At 40.8% G+C, this 24,365-nt stretch overlaps 3 protein-coding genes across 4 annotated transcripts; 2 read left to right on the forward strand and 1 right to left on the reverse strand.

Annotated features, from left to right (window-relative positions):
- Nucleotides 1–1,521: 1,521 nt before the first annotated feature.
- LOC115735622 (sorcin-like) lies at nucleotides 1,522–7,119 on the reverse strand. Its single transcript, XM_030666970.2, has 10 exons — nucleotides 6,953–7,119; nucleotides 6,765–6,823; nucleotides 6,607–6,647; nucleotides 5,845–5,876; nucleotides 5,362–5,390; nucleotides 4,258–4,294; nucleotides 3,895–3,951; nucleotides 2,843–2,919; nucleotides 2,299–2,372; nucleotides 1,522–1,854 (listed from the first exon to the last, which is right to left on the reverse strand). The coding sequence occupies exons 1-10, from the start codon at nucleotides 7,034–7,036 to the stop codon at nucleotides 1,835–1,837; spliced, it is 510 nt and encodes a 169-aa protein (XP_030522830.1). The 5' UTR covers nucleotides 7,037–7,119; the 3' UTR covers nucleotides 1,522–1,834.
- A 3,284-nt stretch (nucleotides 7,120–10,403) lies between these two features.
- LOC115735616 (U-box domain-containing protein 15-like) lies at nucleotides 10,404–13,664 on the forward strand. The gene is made up of 4 exons (XM_030666961.2): nucleotides 10,404–11,128; nucleotides 11,212–11,328; nucleotides 11,579–12,001; nucleotides 12,206–13,664. The coding sequence occupies exons 1-4, from the start codon at nucleotides 10,769–10,771 to the stop codon at nucleotides 13,259–13,261; spliced, it is 1,956 nt and encodes a 651-aa protein (XP_030522821.1). The 5' UTR covers nucleotides 10,404–10,768; the 3' UTR covers nucleotides 13,262–13,664.
- Nucleotides 13,665–16,114: 2,450 nt separating this feature from the next.
- LOC115735618 (ubiquitin domain-containing protein DSK2b-like) lies at nucleotides 16,115–23,045 on the forward strand. Of its 2 annotated transcripts, none has more exons than XM_030666964.2 (8): nucleotides 16,115–16,669; nucleotides 19,474–20,238; nucleotides 20,812–21,023; nucleotides 21,109–21,222; nucleotides 21,915–21,973; nucleotides 22,210–22,238; nucleotides 22,365–22,454; nucleotides 22,574–23,045. In XM_030666964.2, exons 1-8 carry the CDS (start codon nucleotides 16,438–16,440, stop codon nucleotides 22,720–22,722), a joined length of 1,650 nt encoding a protein of 549 aa, XP_030522824.1. In that variant the 5' UTR covers nucleotides 16,115–16,437; the 3' UTR covers nucleotides 22,723–23,045. The 2 variants fall into 2 exon arrangements, with proteins under 2 accessions (XP_030522824.1, XP_030522825.1); XM_030666965.2 differs by having other exon boundaries at nucleotides 21,918–21,973.
- The last annotated feature ends 1,320 nt before the right edge of the window (nucleotides 23,046–24,365 follow it).

Raw genomic sequence — 24,365 nt, forward strand, 5'->3', positions numbered from 1 at the left:
CGACCAGCAGAATGGTCCCGCGCCTCTACCGGCTAGGCTATATACGCCTACCTCCTTTTTGTTTTTTGCTCTTCTTCTTCCGTATTTTCAAGAGCTTCGCAGAATATAAAGCATAAGATAAAAAGATTGCCAACCACAAAATGACACGCGCACTGCTCGTAGTGCTTAGCCTAGGTCTTTCTCTCTTTGGTGCAAAAAAAAGAAAAGAGTCTCGTCGATTGATTTTACAACTTCATGACCTTCCGTGTTGCGCATTTTGCCAAGCAATTATGAAGAGGTATAAAGAGTTGCAATCAGAAGATTCATCCCTCCATGAATCATAAAATTTTTCTATGGGACAGGCATTTAAGATATAAATCATGTCCACAGTGTCTCAGCTATAAGTTATGTTAATATCATTAGTATTTTTCGTTTTGAAATAGATGAAAAACGTAACGATTTCAAGTAAAGTTAGTTGTGTAATGTCATGTCGAGTTTGAGCCCTTTTTTTTTTGTCCTCGTACAATGCTCGAGGTGTTCTCCCATGCCCTCAAACCATGACAAAAAATTCTCCATCCTCAGGGCTGCAAACGGGCCGTAAACAAGTCGAGCAGACCAAGTCTAAAGATATGTTTAATCGGTTCATCCACTCCGGATCGGGAAAAAGGAAAAAAAAAACATACCGACACGACTTTAATGTTTAAATTCATGCATCTCGACTTTACCCCAAATACATTTAAGTTATGCAAAACATGTAGTATGCCTTTTAGAGTTCCATTTTTGAAAAATGGCCTCTTTCCAATTCATGATCTGTGAAATCATGTAGCTCCAAGCTTATGCTGTGAAATGTAATTGACCATTGCAAAGTCAAAACCCCAAATGCACGTGGATTTTGTATTACGAAAACACGCAAGTGATTAGCGAACCTTATGGGAAATCACCGGGTGATGTGAATCCTGCTCAGGTGGAAACCAGACATCGTTCTAATGGTGGAAATGTCAATACTACTTTCTATCGGCATAACCGAAATTGGTCACTAAATCTTCTGAACAAAACAAGCTCGCGCTAGAAAACTATAACACTGACATACTTGCATCCACATCGCTATTGCATAGACAAACCTTTCAATCACACAATCGCTAAAAATGTGTACACAAGTTCATGGGAAGAAACAAGTTCATGAGAAATGTCATGTTTCACGTAGCAACGTACGGCATAGTGATATGAGAAGAAATAGGTCCATGAGAGATGCATTGTTCTGGAAAATTTTCGAAATAAAAATGTGATTAGTCCATATTGTAGGCAATTGACTTTGTTGGTTACACAATGTCAATCACACAGCCAAAACATGAAACGCTTTTCTAAAGCGACACAGAAGGAGCAATCGCATTAGATTCCATGGAACTATTTCGGTTTAGTGGCTACCACACTTTTTCGTCAGGAGGATTGGACCTGCGAAACAAAACAATGTCTCCAGCAATTTTTACATGCATTTGATCGTTCCTTCATCCACAAACCGGGCCTGCCCGCGAATACACACAATTTTGACCTAAGAGTGAATCTCGTTCTTGAGCATATTATATCAACAAGATGCACCCATAATAATATGCTTCAAACATGAAAGAATCGATAATAATATGCATCAATAAAGGGTGAGTGATTTTCCCTGGGAAACAATCTTGATGCTTCATGTAACATGAACGAATCTGCAACTATAGTATGATATACAAGAAAAAGAGGGTCTTCAAAGTACAAACATGCCTTTCTCCTCTTTCACCAATGATGTCGTTGAGTCTGTATAAACATGATTTCTCGTACAGCTTTCGCAGTTGCATTGACTTCATGTGAGTTGTTTTCATATCCGACAATTGGCAGCTGTACAGCCACATGAATATTGTCAGAACTTATTCATTAGTTCACTACGCGACAAAATTCAAAACATCTGTTTCTCAAACTAAGCCCATCTGATAAACTTTTATGGAGTCCGTCTATCTTTTCCCTTTCTCACCATCATTGATATCGAATCCAAAGGGACTAAAGATAATTCAAAATTCCCTTCACCTATTTCTTTGTATTAGATAGGATGTTTGATGACAAGTCAGCACACGTTTGGACTAGAAAAACAGGTAAGCATGACTAATGCTTGAGCGAACACACAAAAATTTAAAGAACCATCAATTCTACCCATTTAGAGTCAACATTATGAGATTATCAGGACATATGAAGAGAGGAAAAAAAAGAAGACCGAAAGAATGTATTTCTTCGATAGTTTTTTCAGACAAGTTGAATACAAGGTAATTGTCCAACAAAAGTACTTACTGCAATAGACAAATTGGTTGAAATCAAGAGTAACCCTCCCCTGCTTAGCTGTATCAAAAGAACTAAAAAGATTCCTGCAACAAGCAAAATGGAGCGCAGGCTTAACCAAGTATTGAGATGAAGTAGATTGAGTATACCAGGATATTCACATAACTGCAATAACAACTTGCGCCAATACTGGTTCTGTTCACATCATATGAAGAATTATTTCCAAATCACAATAATAAGCATGCCAAATTCTATACATGACCAATGAGAGGTGTAGGCAAAGCACTCAAATTGCGCACATTTGAACTATTCCTTCTCATACCAGGATTTCACATAACTGCAATAACAACTTGCGCCAATACCGGTTCTGGTCACATCATATGAAGAATTATTTCCAAATCACAATAATAAGCATGCCAAATTCTATACATGACCAACGTGACATGTAGGCAAAGCACTCAAATTGCGCACATTTGAACTATTCCTTCTCATACCGTAGTATTTACATTCTTGAAAGAAGCAACATCATGTACTTTTTGACGTGAGGAACACTTACCTTGTAGACTGAACAAATATACAAAGAGACATGAAATCATCCAGCCGAAACCTTCCATTCTTCTTCTGATCGAAGCTCTTCATAATGAAGCAAAAAGAGTGTCAATAATTAAATAGCGGCTGGCACTTGCAATTATAAAACTTAAATGTACTAATTGACAATCTCAACATCTGTTTTCCTTGAGCTAGACAAATGATCTTCATTAGAAAAATAAAAATAACATCCATCAATTCTCCAAGTGTTCCCTGAGAGAACCAGGAAGTTATTTTGACAAAACCATACAAGGGAAACTAATAAGTGGAATAATCACAGTTGCCCGTCTACATAAGTAGAGTGATTTCCAGAATGTAACTAGAATGAAAACAAGAAAATATTCACCATAGCTTAAAGTTTGAAAGAGAGTTTCACAAGGGAAGCAGGTCAAATTTATGAACTATAAGGCTACATTTATTTAGCTGAAAAATAAGTAATTTGAAAAACATCTTTATAAAAATGATCACTTGTTTCGCTTAAGATAATTAGTCGATGAAAAACATATCGATAGCAATTTATGTCTAAACATTTTTTGATTAAATACTTTTCGTTCATTCATCTTTGTAAGAGATAAAACGACCAACTTTAGGAAATATTTTTCAAATCATTCATTTTCCGCGAAATGAACGTTGAGCCTAGCCTAATTATCTTCAATAGCATTGGACAGCAAATGTTTGCCCTGGTAGAGGAATTGAACTACTTATTTTATTATCAATCTGAGCAGAAAGCAGTTTTGTGCCTCTATACTCATATGAGTATACCTCTCTCCACAAACAGACCATGGATAAAATGTCCACAGAAACCTTGCGGCTCAGATTCTGTTCCTATTAAATATCCAATACAGGTCCTGTTAAACATCCACTAGCTACAATCCTAGGAAGTAAAAGACAGCTTATACTTCACTGTCCTAGGTCAAAAATAGCAGGGACATCCACCAGTCATCACTATGATCATGCAATAAATCTCATTAACCAAAAATCTTGTCAGATCTTGCATGCACAATAGGAAATATATGTTACCTCACAGACACTGTAAAATGATGGAGAGTCAAGAGAGAACCCAATTTTCACCAGGCCCTGCAATAACACTAAGGACGTGAGGTAGGAAGAGGATAAAATTCATGAACAACCATCACAAATGTCCAAATGTCAACGGAAAGACCATCATATATGTCCTTCGTGCTTCTTTAAAGATTGACAAAATGAATGTCCCAAAGCATGACTGATAATAGACAATCGGGACATCAATGAGTTTTACCAGTTCAGTTTCAAAAGTCAAGAGAAGACAAGAAACTGAGTGAACTGAAATCTTGGTGACAGAGAAGACTCCACGATTTACAGAAAATCCACTACTTTAAAGTGATAGGAAGCAGCATCACTCACCTCATACACATCATCAGGGACAAGATATCCACGACCCCTGTAACAATGAAAAAACAAGAAACAATTGTTTGGTATTGTCTGAACAAAGTACTTGAAGAACCAGTCCAAAAAAATAGACATGAAATGAAAGCGGCTAGAATCTCCAGGTTGCCAGTTTAATTGAGATAACGTGGGGCTTATTCTATTCTCAAATAAGCTCAGGTGATGTTGCCTCGAGTTGGAGTTCATTCAAAACCTCATTAAAGAATTTCTTCAAGCTTTGGCTTACCTGTTCCGTACCAATGCCATTTTTTTTTTTTTGAAATGCATATAATCTGCATATCTAAAATCTCATAGGCTTTTCTCTCTTTCCAAAAAACAATTTTTGAGCTGGTGAAGAAAGATGTTCATCAGAATGGGTGAAAGTGGGTGCCTTGAGGTATGCCGTTAATGTGATTGCAAAAATCCTTCCCATTTTTGTTGACGAATGGCATTTTACAAAAACTAATATAAGATCACAGGAGGACTGATTTTCCTTTCCCAAGTAGGATTGAATTACATTGATTAGAAGCACATGATCGATGTCGTCAAAGATGATGAATTATCATAGGTGACTCAACAACAAGCAACTTGTAGGAAACAATCACTTGCCAGAGAGATCAGCACAAGTATCACAAAATCCAATGTGGAAAATCAAACTTCTAGAAAGGAATTTGCAGTTCGATGTTAAGGCAGGCTAGCCATCGTAGCATCATTGGATAAAAAGGTTAATTAGTGAAATACAATGTCAAACTTGCATCATGCATCAGCTAATTGTTGCATTGATAGCAGATTTTGAGATTGTCAAACAAGAGGAATCAATGTGTCTGAAGGACCTGACTGGACATCCAATTATTCATTTCTCCAAGCATTCTACAACTTACAGGGCAAGCAATATAAAGCCCAACCTTGATATCCATACCTAATCATGCTGTTATTTATACCTTTTCCTTGAGTAGGAAAAAAGACCCACCCAAAAAAAAAGGGAATGAACAATTCTGTCAAAGAAAGCTTGCAATTGTGCATGTGTCTACTAGAACCATGGATGGGACCAATCGGCCTCTGCAACATAAAATGTTGACTCACCTCTCAAGGTCTGAGAAGGCATGTTGAACCTGCAGACATCAGAAGAAATTAGTCGCTAAGACCCTCGAAGGCAGATCCTTCAATATGCTTCGGTATACAATTTAATTGAGTGCAGTAATAACATGAGACTCCTTAAAGGCAAAGGCAAAGATTGTTAGAGGCTTTTTCCAGATCTTTTGCTAATAAAATATAGTCACGAAAGAGAACCATTGGAAATACAAATGGTACCCCCAATTGCTTCATTTGCTTCAAAAAAAGTTGAAGGGAAATGGACGCATGGAAAACTGAAGTAATTTGATTTTCAAAATTCACATGCAAGGTGCTTCAGTGCTCTGGTGCAAAATGGGGAGAATCTTGCATGGAGCGAACTATTCTAGATGTCACATATGCTATGCAACGTTTCTCCATGAATTGACGCCTTAGTGTTGTTTCATCAACCGCAAAAAAGAAAAGAAAAAAGGCATCAAATACCAGAATACTAACCTTAAGAAGGAACTTGTTGAGAGCAACAAATTCTGTGCAAAAAAAAAAAAAAGAACACAGAGAAATCAAATAAAGGATCTTCAGATTATACTATTTTTGAAAAAGAAAAATATTAATTGAGATGATATCAATTCAAACTAATCTGAATCTGCAAATAACGTGTCCAAAGATAACTAACAGATGGACAGATGATTTTCACTTGATTGCAACCCCGAGACTTTGTACCAGCTTACATTGAGATCTTCTATTTCTATACCAGCTTACATTGGAATCTTCTATTCCTAGACCCTGATAATTTGTTCCATTGGTACCCCAGAGCAAGAACCATTCCTCCATTAGACGAAATCAGAGCCTAGGTCCTTGTGAAATCACGTACGTCTTTTAATTTAAACTATTGTAGCAAGCCAGCTCTAGGCACACTCCGATCAACTTCAGCATAATCCTTGAAACGACATAAAACTCCTGCTAACCTTTCGGCACATGGCACAACAAGGTCCTGTGAAGTCTAGCCACAACATGGTGGACGGAGAATACCAGTCCCAGATTAAGCTTACTGAGTACCTCAACTAAGCACTTCTACAATAAAAATTGGCGAAAACAACCCACATAACCTGGACCAGCTTTTCTCAGCATTTGCACCGAGTACATTCTCAATTTACGCGCATAATACCTCAATACTATTATACTACTGATACATTAGGCAGCACGCATCGCACGAAAAAGTAAGAGTATCGACAATCAACAGGGGCAGCATCCACTTACCTTCGAAGCTCATAGTCCCGTTCCTATCAAAATCATACATCCTGCCCAAAAAAGAAAACATCCGCAGAAACATCCGATCACCTTCCAATCCAATCGACACCGACACGAACACATACGCAAGAAAAAAAAAACCAAATCGGACAGCGAAATTCGAGGACCTGATCATCTGCTCCACGACCGAGATGGACAATTCAAGGTTCCCAACCGCGAGAGCTCGCTGATTCCCAAAAAAAAAAAAAAAGGAGCCAAAATCAACGTCCCTCAACGACGGAGTAAAGAGAGGTCTTCGATCCTTTCCAGTTGACTAAGGGAGGTCAGAAGAGAGGGAGCGAACGAGAGAGGGAACCTTGAGCTGAACGGCGGTGATGCTCCCGGTTCTGTCCGAGTCAACTCGCTCGAACCACTCCTTCAGAATCGCCTTGTTCTCCATCTTCCAACTCGGAACTCCAAACTGCAGCCAATCGCCTCTCACTCGATCGACGCTTCCCCGTCTGACAACAAAATATTAAAAATAAGAGAAAATCCGAAATAAGGCCCCAAAGTCAAAGCCATTTTCTCAAAATTACCCGAACCGAAGTGTATTCTTATTTCCAAAGGCTCTGAAATGACCATATCAGTCTCAAATGAAAGCATTTTTTTCCTAAGTTCGTCCACGGCGGCGAGCAAGTGATTTTTCCAGCTGCCGAAATAAGAGCATTTTTGTAAACACAAAATATGAACAAAAATATTACAACGCTTAAAAAAATAAAAACTAAAACTCCAAATTTGTTTTTCTTTGTCATGGATGCGCTTGATTAATTCTGATATCGATATCGAAATTTCATTTCAACGGAGTGATTTTACACGTAAATAACATTTGGAAACAATAATCGGATAAGCGCTTCAAGTTACCGTGTGGATCAACATGCAACATAAATGATTCGGCGCCATTTCAAATTTCATCTGATTCGATGTGATTCGTTACGAGGAAACATGGGACATTTTACGATATGGCGTTTCTTTTTTATTGTTTTGTCCTTGGAAATTCTTTTTTATAGACAACTTGCAAAGTTAATGAGGGTAGGGTCGCATTTAGATTGCATCCTAGCCAAAAGGAGGACTCGTTAGAATGATTATATATGATCGGGCCGGGCCGGGTCACGGGCTCAGTGCTAGTTGCCTTCGAGCCTCTGTCCAAATTTGAACCCTCTTTTAAGTTTTGGGCCTCAACGAATTCCCCTAACGAAACTTATAAGTTGCAAGCAAAGCATCGATCATGTTAAATTTGATCTGATGTCGCGGCCTCTGTGCTCCCCTCTATTGCAATTTTATACATGTGCTCTAGCAACAAAAAGGGACAAGAAAATGACATTTCATTGTAGAAACTTTGGGTTCACATGCAGCATCGTTTTTTGACTTCTAATTCTTTCGATGTGGCATTGAATTATTCATTGAACGGACAATGTACCTCTGATCGGACGAGAAAAAAATGCACCGTGAGTCCTTAAATTATTGCGAAATGTACATCGGATCCCCTGATTTTGAATTTGATCAATCTAGCACTTCACTTTTCCATAACAAAGTCCAATCAATTCATGAGTTTCTATTACCCAGATTTCAAAATCTCGGTTCGCACAATCAATTTCCTAAGGTTTAACAACAAAAAAAAAAAAAGCAGGAGCAAGACAGGTGGGGAAGTAGGTAATTACATGATGGATTCACCAGAATAATTCACACACTCAGCGCCATAACTCAGGCTGCGCATGGTAGAGTAAAAACAAAGAAAAATATGTCGTGTCCATGCAATCCTAGCATGAATGCTAATTAATAAAGGGAATCGCTTGATTAGGAAGCAAGCTCAATCGAAATTCAACCTTCACCGCCAAGTAATCTCTTTTTATCTTTTCGCCTTTTTTGGCCAAGGCATCATTAAGTTTAGAACGATGATAGCCCGACCAACATTTCAACGTCTATATATACGTATACATATAAATGTATGTACATAAGTATGTATGTAAAATATAATTTAGGACATTGAATGCGCTAAATTTAATGGGATGGGTATTTTCTTTTTTAATGAAAATAAAGAGTTTTTTGAAAAGTGAAAATTCTTTTTGAAATCTCAATGCACTTATAGGAAAAAGTGTAAAAAAAAAGTTATAAACCTGTTATATTTGTGCCAATTCAATCCTAAATCTTTTGCGTGAGTGTCAATTCAGTCCTAAATCTTTTTTTAGTGTCATTTGAGTCATAAGTATTTTGGATTTGTACCAATTTAGTGTTAAGACCTTTTGCATTTGTACAGATTGAGTCAATTTGGTCAATTTCGATCAAAAATCGCCGACATGAACATCGGTTGTCCTATGTAGAACAGTAGATGAAGGTTTGAATATTTTTTAATATTTTTACATATTTTATATAGTTTTTTAAAAAATTATTAAAAAATTAGTAAATATTATTAGAAATGATTTAAATCATATTTAAAAAATATCCACATCAAGAACGGCCGTGCCACGTGGGACAATTGAGGTCCACGTTAGTGATTTCGGGTGAAAATTGACTAGATTGACTCAATTTGTATAAATTCCAAAAATATTATGACTAAATTGGCACCAATTCAAAAGGTTTATGACTCAATTGGCACCAATTTAAAATGTTTATAATTGAATTGGCATCGATGTAAAATGTTTAGAAGCGAATTGGCACCAATGTAATAGATTTAAGACGTTACGGACACTTTTTCCTGCTCATGTTTTATATATGCAATGAAACTCACCGTGCACAACAGTCACGAAGTTGAGAGAATTATTTAAGAATCTCTAATTCCATTGTGATTCATACGTACAAATCACACAGATTGAACCTATCACCGTATTCATTAAATTAAGGAAGCATAACGCCATGCACAGATTGGCCGGCGAAGTTCGACCTATCTAGTTTCCCTGTGTATCCAGACCACGAGTAGCATTCCTCGAAAACCCGTCTCGCGATCTCAACCGATTCGTTGATTTTTGGCTTCTTTTTTTTTTCTCTCTATTTTACCCACTAAGATATTGGCTCTTTTTTTCCTCACATGGGGGTGGAAAATTGTGAATTCAGGATGACTTCGTTGGCGATACAAAGTGCATCAATCCCCACCCCTTTCATCGACGACGAGGGAGGGAAGGATTGGAGAGACATGGTGGGGTCGTGACACCAACCCGAAAAAACCCAATCCGTAAGAACTGTGCTAGCAAACAACATTAGCTGTCAGCCATTTTAACTCATAATCTCTCCTCAAAGTTGCAACTTTCTTTCTCTCGGTGGCCCCCAAAAGAGAGGTGGGAGTCTATTGGAGCGTGGACTCCTTCTTCTGATAATTTTTCATTTAATTCAACCGCATTACATTTAAAATGCGCGAACAGTTCCGGATTACGCTTTGGATAATTTCTCGTTTAACTCACTCGCGATATGTATGAAAGGTGAGTAATTTGGATAGGATCTCGTCTGTTCATTCTCGAAATATTTCGAGACAAAAAAAAAAAGAGGAAAGAAATTTGCTCTAAAGTTAATACAATCGATTGATCAATCTTATTGTCTCATCACCAAGACGAAACAAAAGGCTCCACCCTTCTCAGATTGCCCGTGTCCCACACGAATCGAGACAGGACAGGCACAACCCGAAACAGGCAGTCGAAAATTATAACCCAAAAAAAAAAAAAAAACAATACAAAGGAAAAAGGAAAATAGACAAAGAACACCATTTGGGACCCACCACAAAACTGAGGAATTGTCGCGACAGTTGGCATGTCAATGCGCGCCAACCCATGTCAAAAAACCGCGTGAACCGCCCCCCTCCCCTTCATGTAACATGATTAACTGATTTTCGAGATCCTTCTATCTTCTTCCTCTATAGATAGACGCCACAGGATTCGCGAAATCACGTACCGGGCCGCCATCATTTGATCTTCTGGATCCGATTCGAGGAGCTTGGAAAGAAAAAGAGAAGAAATCCCAGTCGTCCTTTAGATGTTTTGGGATGCAATGGAGTCAAGTCTTGGGCGCGGCCCCTTCACGTGAACGGGCCCCTTCAGCACCCTCTCAGTCGCTCTCGCTTTGCCTTTTTCTAGGAAAGGACTGCTCGTTTTCCCGGAAAACCGAGCGGCGCTGAGACCCTTTTGGGGAACAGTCCGACTGGAGGGCGATGGAGAGGCGGGTGGAGGGAGGAGTGAGGGAGCGCTCCGTCTCTAGCTCGCCGAGCTCATCGTGTGGTGGCGTGGACGGTAATGGAGGCGGCGGCGACAGCATCGTCGAGGACTTGATAGGAGCGATCGAGAAGGCCGGGTCCTATGGCGGGTACAGGAAGACGCAGAAGAAGGAGTGTGTGAATCTGGCGAGGAGGTTGAAGCTGCTCGTGCCGCTTCTGGAAGAGATTGGAGAGGCCCGCCGCGCCGCGGATGTCCCCGGCGATGCTTTGGACGCTACTCTGGCTCATCTCAGGCAAGCTGTGGTTGCGGCTAACAAGTTGTTGAAGCAATGCCACTGCGGAAGCAAGATTTATCTGGTTTGCTACTGTTACCTAGTTGTGTGCTCATTCGGGTTGCTCGTTTCCGATCTTCTAAATTAAGGTTTCGGTCGAAAATGCAGGCGCTGGAGAACGAGGCGGTCATGAGTAGATTCCATGCTGCTTACGATCAGTTAAATGAGGCCTTGGATGAAATGCCTTATGATGAGCTCGGTGTCTCAGTTGAAGTCCAGGAACAAGTAAGTTTGCAGAGACTCTTTAGTTTGACGACATTGTAGTCTCCTTCAGATCAAGTTCTCGGGTTCAGTCTCGACGAATCAAGAGGAACACAACTGACTGAGTGAATTCATGAGCTCAAAGCTCAGTATGCGATTTCGCGATCGAATAACATATGGCCCTTATGAAGCCAAATTAGTAGATTTAGATGAATTTTGTGTGTTGTTCCATCGGTCATTCGCAGACATACTGATGCGTCTTATGTACACGAAGGTTGAGCTTATGCGGATGCAACTCAAGAGGGCTCAGAAGAGGAGGGACACCCAGGACATGGAGCTGGCCATGGATCTGATGGTGGTGCTATCGGAGAAGGACGACCGGAATGTGGACAATGCCATCCTACAACGCCTCGCTAACAGATTGGAGCTACGGACCTTCAGCGATCTGAAATCAGAAACGGCTGCTCTCAGGAAGCTTGTGAAGCGGTTTGGAAAAGACGCGCACAACGTCCGGCAAATGACGGGCTTGTTTGGTAAGTTCAAACGGATTGCGGGGTTCGACGAGCCGAACGCGCCGGATTGTTCTTTTCCCTTGAGGACTCTGGAAAAGTCGCCGTCCTTCTCCGTTCCACATGAGTTTTTATGCCCGATCGCGCTAGAGATAATGACGGATCCTGTTATTGTCGCCACCGGACAGGTAATTCCACCAACCACCACCAAAACACACGCATTCTTGCAGAACTAAATGACAAGCAGTTTAACTGAGACACTTCGAGGTTAATTAAAGCTCAGTCCTCTGCAAATTTTTCTAGACATTGATGTTCACTTCATACAACAGTGGCAATTCAGAGCATGGATATAAGTTGTTTGTAAGCTGAGACATCGTTTTTTTTTATGTAAGACCTATGAAAGAGAGAGCATACAGAAGTGGCTGGATTCGAATCATCGGACGTGCCCGAAGACCGGACAAATCTTGGATCACTTGTTGGTGGTGCCGAATTACGCTCTCCGCAACTTTATTCTCCACTGGTGCGAGAAGAACGGCTTCGAGCTCCCCAGAAAGGCTATCTCCGTTGGTTTCGGCGGCTCTTCAATTGAACTCACGAAGCAAATATCATGCCTTGTACAGGATCTGTCATCTTCTCAGCCAAATGAGCAAAGGGATGCGATCCTGAAGCTCCGGGCTCTCTCCAAGGAAAATCCTGATAACAGGATCCTGATAGCCAACCTCGGAGGAATCACGCCGCTGGTTCAGCTCTTGTCGTTTCCAGACTCTAAAATCCAAGAACACACCGTGACTGCACTCCTGAACTTGTCCCTCAACGAGGCGAACAAGAGAGTGATTGCCCGAGAAGGCGCTATTCCTGCTATAATTGATGTACTGCAGAACGGAACGGATGAGGCAAGGGAAAATTCTGCGGCGGCCTTGTTTAGCATATCGATGCTCGATGAGAACAAGGTGCTTGTGGGATCCGCGAATGGGATTCCCCCTTTAGTGGATCTTCTGAAAAATGGAACAGTTCGAGGCAAGAAGGACGCGGCTACCGCACTTTTCAACTTGTCCTTGCACAAAGCAAACAAGTCCAGGGCCATCAAGGCGGGCGTCATACTGCCATTGCTCGATTTGCTTGAGGACAAGGATTTGGGAATGGTCGATGAGGCGCTCTCGATCTTGTTGCTTCTCGCATCGCACCCCGAGGGGCGAAGCGAGATGGGGCGGCTGTCTTTCATCAAGACACTAGTGGAGATCATCAAGAACGGGACACCCAAGAACAAGGAGTGCGCAACATCGGTGCTGCTGGAGCTGGGGCTGCAGAACTCGTCTTTCGTGTTGGCCTCACTTCAGTACGGAGTATACGAACATCTGGTGGAGATCACCAGAAATGGGACTAATAGAGCCCAGAGAAAAGCCAATTCTCTGCTGCAGCACATGAGCAAGTGCAAGCACATTCCCTGAGACGGCTCGAAATGTGCGGCTTTTCTTTCGACCCCTGATCACACTTTCCGAGCTTTCGACAGCGACTCCACGTCTGTGTGGTCCTTTGGACAAGAGGCGAGTACCCGAATGGTGAGTCCTGTTCTTGTTCTTGTAAGAACATGGCAATGAAGTTTCGGTTTGAGTTGAATTAGCAGCGAGAGAACGTCTTCTATCAGCCGAGACTGTGAGCTTGATGGATCTGCAAGGCGTGCAAGAGTTCTGGTCAGCCGCCTCCGATAGTTGCATATGGTGTTTGCTCAAAGGGCAGCCAGATGCAGTCTTTCCAAGATAATCTCACTAAACAGTCTGTTGCTTCAACTGCTGTAACAGACAACTTTAGAAGCGATTCTTGAGAAGTTCTTACGGCATAGTTTCATTGAGTGTGAGAGTAGTCTACGGCGTGTCCGCTCTCTTTCGTCTATAAAATATTCGGCGATTTGCGAGCGTCACGTCAACAGCTGACGTGGCATGCATTTTTTTTTATCATTGGCGTGGATTTTGTCGAACAAAATGAAAAATCTCAATCCACCTTACTTTTCCTCCTCCATCTCCGGCCACCTTGAGCCCAACTTCCCCATCTCCCTCGGCCGTCGCCGCCGAAGCTGCGTCCAACCCTCTCCGTTATCTTTGTGGACGGCCTTCCTTCCTTTTGACTTCTTTGCCGCAGATCAAGATCATTGCGACGGACTTGCACCTGGGTTTTTTTAATTCAAATTCTTTTTTTTTTTTTTTTTTGGTAAGGAAATTCAAATTCTTTTTGAATATTTGTCAATTGCTAAATGTTCAAATTATACTTTTATGCATTGCATTCCAATTCCATGTGATAGTAGATTCTATTGTGTAGCGTGTAACCAAATTGATTACATCACTTTAACATCTATCATTGTATTGTTTGTGTAGCTGAGTTAATTTGATTATGTATACGGGAATAACGTGAAATCGGACATTTTAAAATATTTCTTTCTATTTCATAATTATTGTATATTGTCAACTTTATTAATTAGCAAATATGACCACACAATTAAATATTTGTATGTGCGCTGAGATTTCAAAAGATTTTTCTACAAATTTTTTTTCTTTTTTGGCAATACCATTTAAATTTTTATTCGTAAAATAAAAGGAAAAAAGGTTCATATTAAATTAAGTACGTTGAATGTCCCAAAGTCACTTTCACTATCATATATTAGGTCATCCTAGATTTCTTTGGTTAAAAGTCTCAGTAAATGAATATCAATTGACATCGACAGTTGCTGCCATGCTGGGGAGTTTGGGAAAAATGGGAGTGAACGAAATTTCGAATGGAAAATTTGGAAAATATTAAAAAACTTACGAGATGGGAAAAAGAATAAATTGCGAATATTTTTCTCTCATTTCTTCATGGAGGGGCTCTCAAACAGAGTTTACTACTCGACGGATCAACCGTTGCCGCCATCTCTACATCTACCTCTACCAGCGATAACTATAGTTATCGCCATCGTCATCACCAACTTCGTATCAACCATCCCCAACCAATGATGAGTAATTTGACCCCCAAAAATAAAAATCAATGACGAGTAAAATCCATCAATCAAAACATAATTTTTCAAGTACCAAAAGTAGAAAACATCATGTCCTGAAGTTCTTATCGATAGCAAAATATTACGCTCGCAAGAGTGGGGAGAATTATCAAAAAAGTCCCAAACCTATTAACCTTTTTTTTTTGTCGATTCAATCATAAACCTTTTGCAATTGTGTTAATTTAGTCCATTCGGCCGATATTAATTAGCTGATTTTTTTTTTGAATTTTTTTATTTTTTTATTTACTTTTTTTTTGTCATCTCCTTCCTCTGGCCGGCCAGAGGGGACACCCAACCTGGCGAGGTCAAGCCTTGCCCCAACCATGGCGAGGTCACATGCTATGATGGAAACACACACACTAACAAGTCAAAGCTTCTATTACTTCTAATTCATTTTTGCCTCAAATTCAAATTTTCGTATCCTAAATTTAGTGCGTTTTCTACCCATTTTCATTCAATACTCATAATCTTTTTTTTTTTTTGTCTTTTACCGGAAAAGCAATCAAATACAAAAAAAAAAAAAAGCCCTCCGTATTCGTTTGCTCCTTGTGCTGTACTTCTGGGTGTATGCATCCACCGGAATTAGGCCCTATTTGGTTCAAGATTGAAAATGAGCATTGGGGCTCTAAAGCCCCTTGGCCAAATGCAAAGGGTATTTGGTTTATTTTTTGGCTCACTTTGGAAATATGCAATTGTATCTCAAATGCTCTCAAAAATCATTTAGCCCAAAGTACCTCAAAGTCATTTAGCCCAAAGTACCTCTAGAGGTACTTTGGGCTAAATGATTTTTGCAAAATGCAATTAATTTTTTTATTATTTTAATTTTGTCATCTTCGCTTGCCGCCGTCACCGCCGCCGCCCACCGCCATTGCCCATTGGTCGCCGGCAGTCACCACCCCCGGGCCGGCCATCGCCATAGGTCGTAGATCACCACCGGTCGACCGCCATTGCCGCCTTTTTTTCAAAAAGAAAAAAATATTTTATAAAGTTTATTTTTCACTAAATAATATTTACGTCAAAGTTGCTTTCCAAATGTATTTTTAAAATACACTTTACCAAACACTACTTGCATTTTGAAAAAGACTTTTAGCCTAAAGGTATTTGTATTTTCTCAAAGTCCCTTAGCCAAATACTGAACAAATCGGGGTCATAGTGCTAACACGGAGGGTATTTTAGGGAAGAAAGCCCTAATTTTCACCACGTGGCGAAACACGGTTGGTCGTCTTTATGGAACGTACGATACCAAACCCATTTTCGTTGGTTGGAATATGCGAACCAAACTGCAGAGAATCCAAACCCTCCCCTTCCCTGTCCCCCCCCGCGTCTCTCTCTCCCCCTCTGCAAAAGACTCCTTCACGTTGGACGCACCCGACGCAAAATTCCGCACCTCTCCTCCTTTTTGTCCCCTCTCTCCCCCGTCGTAATTCGATTCCACCTGCACAGGATTGTCATTCGAAAGCCGCTCGATCCTCTCTCTCTCTCCCCCCCTCTCTCCCTCTCTCTCTCCAATTACGTATTTGATTGGGGAGGTGTTGTTTTCTTCCGGGTTTCTCTAGGGTTAGGGTTTTCTTCTTGATCGATCGGTGTTGCGGCGGAGCAATGGGATCGGAGGGCGATTCGAGCGACGCCAGAGTCGGCGGCGGCGAGGAAGGGGTGGTCGTCAACATACGGTGCTCCAATGGCTCGAAATTTACGGTCAAGACCGGCTTGGACTCCACCGTCGAGGCTTTCAAGGCGGTCCTGGCTCAGAGCTGCGACGTGCCAGCTGATCAGCAGAGGTTGATCTACAAAGGTCGCATTTTGAAGGACAGCGAGACCCTCGAAAGTTACGGTATGACCTCGTGGTCTCTTCTCTGATTTATGGTACTTTGCTTGGGTGAGGGGGTTTAGCTGAATTGTACGTCGACATCAATGGAGGGTGGGCCGACGTTGGTTTTGATTGGGGAATTGGCTGCTTAATAGTTTTGGTTCCTTGAAGCGGTTGATGGAAGGCGTGGATTTCAGCTATTTCCTCTGCTATTAAGTATGTTTTGTTGTTATGAAAGTGATTTCTTATGCTTTGGCGGCTTAGATTGGGATTTCTGGGTTTCATGCCTTTAGGTCCTTCTCCTAGTTTGGTATATCTTGACGGTTACGTTCTTGTTTGACATTCCGTTAAACAGGGCCAGTATGGGCCTTATCAAATTTAACGATTTCATAATTGTAGGTCGTAGAATGTTATATACCATAGATATTTGATATCAGAAGCTCTGAGAATCTGGAGAAAACCTGCCAATTAATTTTCATTTTATCTACACGGAACATAAGCCTTTTCGTGGAAGCAGGGTAGTCCCCTTAATTGGAGGGATTCTCACCTAGACTTGAGCTACTGAATTAGGCGATCCAGAAATGAATCTCTTTCTCCTATTTTCGTATATTTTGATGGTTACGTTCTCGTGTGACATTCCGCTAAACAGGACCAATATGGACCTTTATCAGCAAATATAACGATTTCATAATTGAATCTGGAGAAAACCTGCAAATTAGTTTTTCATTTTTCTCTATATGGAACATAAGCCTCTTCATGGAAGCTGGGTAGTTCCCTTAATTCGCACATACGTCATAGTTAGTTCAGGGATTCTCACCTATTTTGAGCTACTGAATTAGGCGATCTAGAAATGAATCTCTTTCTCCTATTTTGGTATATCTTGATGGCTACGTTCTTTTGTAACATTCCGTTAAACCCAATATGGACCTTTTACAGCAAATATAATGATTTCATAATTGCTGGCCGTAGAATGTTATACATGACATAGATATTTGATATCAGAAGTTCTAAGAATCTGGAGAAAACCTGCGAATTAATTTTTCATCTCATGTGACATTTCGTTAAACAGGGCCAATATGGACCTTTAACAGCAAATATAACGATTTCATAATTGTAGGTTGTAGAAAGTTATACATACCATAGATATTTGATATCAGAAGTTCTAAGAATCTGGAGTAAACCTGCGAATTAGTTTGTGATTTTCTCTATATGGAACATAAGCCTCTTTGTGGAAGCCGGGTAGTCCCCTTAATTGGCACATATGTCACGGTTACTTCAGGGATTCTCACCTATTTTTGAGCTACTTAGGCGATCCAGAAATTAATCTCTTTCTCCTATTTTGGTATATCTTGACGGTTACGTTCTCGTGTGACATTCCATTAAGCAGGGCCAATAAGGACCTTTAATCACAAAGATAAGGATTTCATAATTGTAGGTCGTAGAATGTTATACATTCCATAGATATTTTATATTGGAAGTTCTAAGAATCTGGAGAAAACCTGCGAATTAGTTTTTCATTTTTCTCTATACAGAACATAAGCCTCTTAGTGGAAGCTGGGTACTCCCCTTAATTGGCACATACGTCAAGGTTAGTTCAGAGATTCTCACCTATTTTTGAGCTACTGAATTAGGCGATCCTTCCGACAAAAAAATAAAAATAAAAATTAGGCGATCCAAAAATGAATCTCTCTCACCTCCCTTCTATTGGAAGAGGAGGTGTCGGCTAGGACTTGGTGGTAGTGCAATGTATATATCAAGGTAGAATAGACCTTGAGCTCCCGGGCTTAGTTCCTCTGAGTCTTGTTTGTGATGGCAATTACTGACAAAGAGCTCGTGCGCGAGGATGTATTTATTTTTTGATTGTTAGTGAAGGTTGGAAAAGTACATTAGGAATGTTGCATGGTCATCCATCTGGCGTCAGAAGTATGATGAATGAGCACTCTGTTGTCAACAGCTGTATTGATATCTTGACAGTTGCCGGACACAGACTAGATTCAGATGTAAACCTTTTTTATAGCAAGAACAGCTTGGTCTTAGGAAATTAAGTTTGTTGTCATGTTATCAGACTACCATTTTGCAAGTCATAGATGGTCACATAGTGTGATCCCTCTCAGTCACCCGAGTGAACTATTCTTAGGGTGAAGGAGATGGCTACCTCTGTTAGTCCAAAATCCATTATTAGTTTGAATCCACGAAAACTGGACCAATCACAATAGGATGTGGGATAATTATGTCTTTCCCTCCCGAGATATCAAGCTATGTCTGATAAATGACCCTGGAAGCACTTAGCACAGACTGTCTCTGCATCAGAATTTCTCTTCTTTTTTCTTTTCTCCTTCGTTTGATATCATATAGTCCTCTGCGAATAACTTTTCTTTAGGGTTTCTTTATCGTCTAGGTATTATTCCTATTAATTTAGAAAACGATGATATTATGAATATGGATAAATTTACAGATAGAAAATATTTTGATTGGAGAATTTTCGGTTTTTGTCTCGGAAATAAAGTCAATATCGAGTCCTGGATTGATATCGATCCCTATGGTAATAGAAATACTCAAGTTCTCTGGTGAGATTTGTAGCCTGAACTTGGTTTTCAGTTGCTTATTTACTAGGAGAGCTTCTAATCTTTTTTTATGGAGGCATCTGTGATTGAAATAGTGGGTTTCTTCATGGTGCTTTCAGCTTCAATCCCGTCTTCGTGTGTCAGTGCAACCACCTTTTTCTAGTTCATATTCATGTTGGGGAGACTCGTCTGTTATTTTTCTTCTTTGTTTATGAGATCCCTTTTCATCAGGTGTTTTTTCTTGTTGCTTTTCCATTTATTAAGGTTTGCAAGCTGATCACACGGTTCATATGGTCCGGGGGTTGCCATCAGCAACACCTCCTCCCCCTGCTACTTCTGGTGGTGGGATTTCCGACACTGCACCAGGTGTCACACGAGGTGTTGGTTCCAATGACAGTGGGGGAGCTGGTCTTGGGGCATCTTTGTTCCCTGGGCTTGGTCTAAATGCCTTGGGTGGTGGTGGGGCCTCTGGATTATTTGGAGCTGGACTTCCAGACTTGGAACAAGTACAGCAACAGCTTACGCAGAACCCCAACATCATGAGGGAAATAATGAATATGCCTGCCATTCAAAACCTGATGAACAACCCTGAGTTGATGCGCACTTTAATGATGAGCAATCCTCAAATGCGTGAGTTAATTGATAGAAACCCTGAGCTTGCACATATACTTAATGATCCTAGTATTCTGCGCCAGACATTAGAGGCTGCGAGGAATCCAGAGCTCATGCGTGAGATGATGCGAAATACGGATAGAGCTATGAGTAACATTGAAGCTTCTCCTGAGGGGTTTAACATGTTGCGGCGCATGTATGAAAATGTACAAGAACCTTTCCTCAATGCCACAACAATGGGAGGAAATAATGGAAACGATTTGGGTTCAAACCCATTTGCTGCTCTTTTAGGAGGCAGAGGTGGTGCACAGGGTAGGGATGGGACCAACAATCCGTCAAGCACTGGTTCTGAAACGGGTCAGGGGCCTACTGCCCCAAATACAAATCCATTACCTAATCCTTGGAGTAATGCTAGCGGTGAGTGCACACTTCTTCTCTTGCTCTTCTTAAGCAAATCTTCTTTGTCGAGCTTTGGATTCCCTTGTATGAATATTATTGCATTATGGCCAAAGCTAATAAAAGTCTCCAGCCATTGTTAACTTGGTAGGAGATGCGCCTCTTCAAAGATCAGCGGCTTTCCCTGATCTTCTGGGCTGGGTGAAATACTGTATGGATAAGAGGCCTTTATGTAGATATTTCCATCCAGAGAATTTTCATTACTCATGGGAATTTCATCTGCGGATGCTGATTCTGCAGTCAGCACATTATAATTAGTGACTTGGTGATGGTAATCTGGCAACTGTGAATTCGCTGGATTGCCTCCGTCCCCACAAAATAATAATTATGTACATCTGCAGGATGCACATTATAATTAGTGACTTGGTGCGAATGTGTAGTTTTTGTTTCTTAAAATCTAAGAATGTTTTTTGATTTTCCAAAATGAGTAGCTTTCCTTTTAAAATATTCTATGTAAAGCATTGTTTTGATGTTAATGATGTCAATCTCAAGCTTGCCCATAGAAATTGAAGTTTAATTTATTGGTGGTTTCAGGGCCAGCGCAGACAAATACTACAGCGAGGTCAACCCCTGTCGGGGAAGCAAGAGCACCTGGGGTTGCAGGTTTGGGAGGGCTTGGTCTCACAGGGATGGATCAAATGTTCCCTGGGATGCCAGACACAACGATGATGAGCCAATTAATGCAAAATCCAGCTATATCCCAGATGATGCAGACCCTAATTTCGAATCCTCAGTACATAAATCAGGTACCGATATGAATGATAATGATGTTTTCCTTTTCAGGTCGATTTTGCCATTACTCACCTTAGAAATCTTTATCTTGAATTGTAGATTATCAACCTCAACCCTCAGCTGCGAAGTATGGTTGATGCGAATCCCCAAATGAGAGAAATGATGCAAAATCCTGAACTTCTCCGTCAGTTTACTTCCCCTGAGACATTGCAGGTACTAGAAGTTTGAGGTGTTGTGTAACGCTTATACTGATACATAGTGGCATTGACTCTCACTATATATAACATGGTTGGGTTCCGTCTGTCTTCTTTGTTTGTGGATATATCGACTTGGAAATGTTTGCCGTCTCGATATGAAGTATTAAGTTGATGTCATTAATTGCAAATGGATGGTCTTGTCTACATCCTCTCTTTTTAGATGAAATGTTCTGTTGAATATTTGGTTTGGTTTCTTGTGATCTCTTTAAGAATTGTTTGGACCTTCTTTGTTTGTGGATATGTGGACTTGGAGATGTTTGCCGTCTGGATATGAAGTGTTAAGTTGATGTCATTAATTGCAAATGGATGGTCTTGTCTACATCCTCTCTATTTAGATGAAACGTTCTGTTGAATATTTGGTTTGGTTTCTTGAAATCTCTTTAAGAATTGTTTGAACCTCTATGCCAAAATCAATGAATTGTATGATGCACTCAGAAAGCGAGGAGTGCAGAACGAGCTCTAATGATGTGCACACTCTGTTCTTCAAACGGAAAAGGAGAACAGAGAGAAGATTGGTGGTGTGGAGTGTTGGGGGGGTGGGGGGGTGGGGAGGGGATTACCTTGCGATCGCTAGTGCTATAGCATTAGGAGAATATTACCTTGCAAATTCTTGAGATTGACTCTCTTGCTTTCTCTATTTTCTTACAGCAAATGCTGGCAATGCAGCAGTCACTTTTTGCTCAACCAAATCGGTCACAAACAACCCAGTAAGTTTCTTGAAGCTAAAGAAACTGAAGAAAGGGCGAACTTGGTTTTTGAGATAAGCTGATCAATTAAATGCCACTTACTCCATCTATGTAGCATCCCTTACATTGTTCCTCAGCTGAAGGGAAAAAATAAAAAAAAAATCTGAAAGCTTAATTTGCCAGAACTTGTCATTCCTCTTTCTCTCTCTCGTTCCTTTTTTATGTTTCTTGTGGTTACTGACATATCTCTTGGGCAGGGAACCGGGTCAGACAGGGGGGACTGCAGGTAGCTTGATATTATCTAGAGTCCTAATGCCTGGACATGCTTGATTTATTACATTTAGCTTCATTTTCTCCTTTGTAATTTCGAACTTGATCTCTTGATTCTGTGAATATGCTTTCCATCTACCAGGAACAATGAATAACACCGGGCTGGAGTTATTGATGAATATGTTTGGTGGTCTCGGAGCTGGCGGTTTTACAGTACCAAACGCACCAGATGGTTTGCATCTTTTCCATTTTCTCGATCTCAACCTTCTGTCAAGGAGTTTTTGCTTTTAAGTGTGATACCATTCAGTTACTTAACCATGAAGTTTCGTTCTTAATTTCTTTTTCCGGCAGTACCCCCGGAAGAACTTTATGCAACTCAGCTGTCACAACTTCAAGAAATGGGCTTCTACGACATGCAGGAGAACATCAGGGCACTGCGTGCTACCTCTGGGAATGTTCATGCTGCTGTCGAGCGTCTTTTGGGGAATCCTGGTCAGTGAGGCATGTGAGGCTCCTTTTTTTTTTTTTTCCTTAAATCGGGAGAATTCATGGTTGTGTAGGATTATCCGGTTTGGATTATACTGTACAATGGGACCATGCAGAAGAAGGATACACCCCATTTTGGACCAGCGAATAAGAATTATGGGAAAAATAGGTTATTACTGTCGACTAGCTTATCGCTCGTCCCTTTTGTGTCTCTCTTCTCTTATTGGGTTATTTGTACATACGTCAATTACAGCACTTGCCTTGTTTTCCTTTACTTTTCTTGGAAAAATTTTCCCTAATTTAATGTGAACTAGGGCATTTTGATTTTCGTGTTGAAGTTCTTCATTCTTAATCGGTGGGTTGCATTTTTGATCCTGTGGTTTAGGGGCATGATTCTCAGGTCTACAGCGAGCGCAGTTGCAAGTCGTCGTACCGTTTCTCTGCTTCTTGCCATCTAACTTCTCCTTGCCTTGTTTTGAGCATGTTGATTGTTCGATTCTCTCTCTGCGAGCACGCGTGGCTCTACCCTCCTGTTTGTGTTAGTATCATCTTTGCTGTCCGACGACATAACGAGGCAAAGATTAGTTCCCTGTCGGGCAATGACCAAGTGCCCAGGTTGATGCCCGGTAATGATTTTCATTTAAATTCAGAGGACGATGGATGTATGATTGGGTGGTTTTCTTTGGACATGTGCTTTGTTAAACTGGATGATGTCGGTGAGACTTTGAGAAGGTTTACACCTAGAAAAGTTTCTGGCGAAATCTTTTCTCTTTTATAAGAAAAAAAAAAAAAAAATTGGAGAGGCCCCTGTATTGCGGGCAAGGGTTGGGGACCCTTGCCGGTGTTGTGGCGGCCCTCGCCGCCATAGTCACTAAGTAAGGGCGAGCAAAGCGGTCGTCAGCTGGCTATAAAGGGTTGGCGCGGTGCGCTTTATATCGTTGTCTGTGCAATCCCCATTCCCTCTGTACATTTTCACTTCATATTAAGATTTTCGTGTGGGACTCTTAACAAGCTCTCAGTAAATGAAACGTTCACGTGGATGAGTAAATAACTGAAAAGCCAGCTCAGACTTTTCGATGTACTAATAATGGCAATCAAAGATGACATAGGAACTAACATGACGGATGGCGACAATATTTAGAATTCAAATACACGATTTTTCTTTTTTAGGACTAGAAACCCTGTATAAGTTAGGGTGGGTTTGATTTAACTTTTCTGAGGGACTTAGAGGTTTCAAATGAGTGAGTTGGATCGATTTGGGTCGGGTCAAATATGGTCCGATCTATATTGATTCATTTAACCCGTTTTGATCCATTTTCATACGGTACGAATTTTATGATCAATACCCGACCTGATTTGTATTTAAGTACTTATATATTAGACTAAATCATAAAATATTTATTTCATAAAATTAAAAAAACATAAAAATTGTTTTGCCAACCGCCACCGCCCACCGTCGCCGACGTGGCTCGCTATCGCATGCCCCCGCCACTGCCGCCGCCATCGTGGTCCGTCCGTCTGTCCGCCCGCTCTTCCGGCCGGTCGCCATTGCCAGCCTCTGCCACTGTGGCCCGCCTGCCGCAACCATCACCCACTGCCATGGGCCACGGTGGGATAGATAACAACGCTTAAAGATAGCTAGGGGCTCGTTCCTAGA

The sequence above is a fragment of the Rhodamnia argentea genome, chromosome 11 (assembly GCF_020921035.1).
Source record: "Rhodamnia argentea isolate NSW1041297 chromosome 11, ASM2092103v1, whole genome shotgun sequence".
NCBI classification, from domain to species: domain Eukaryota; kingdom Viridiplantae; phylum Streptophyta; class Magnoliopsida; order Myrtales; family Myrtaceae; genus Rhodamnia; species Rhodamnia argentea.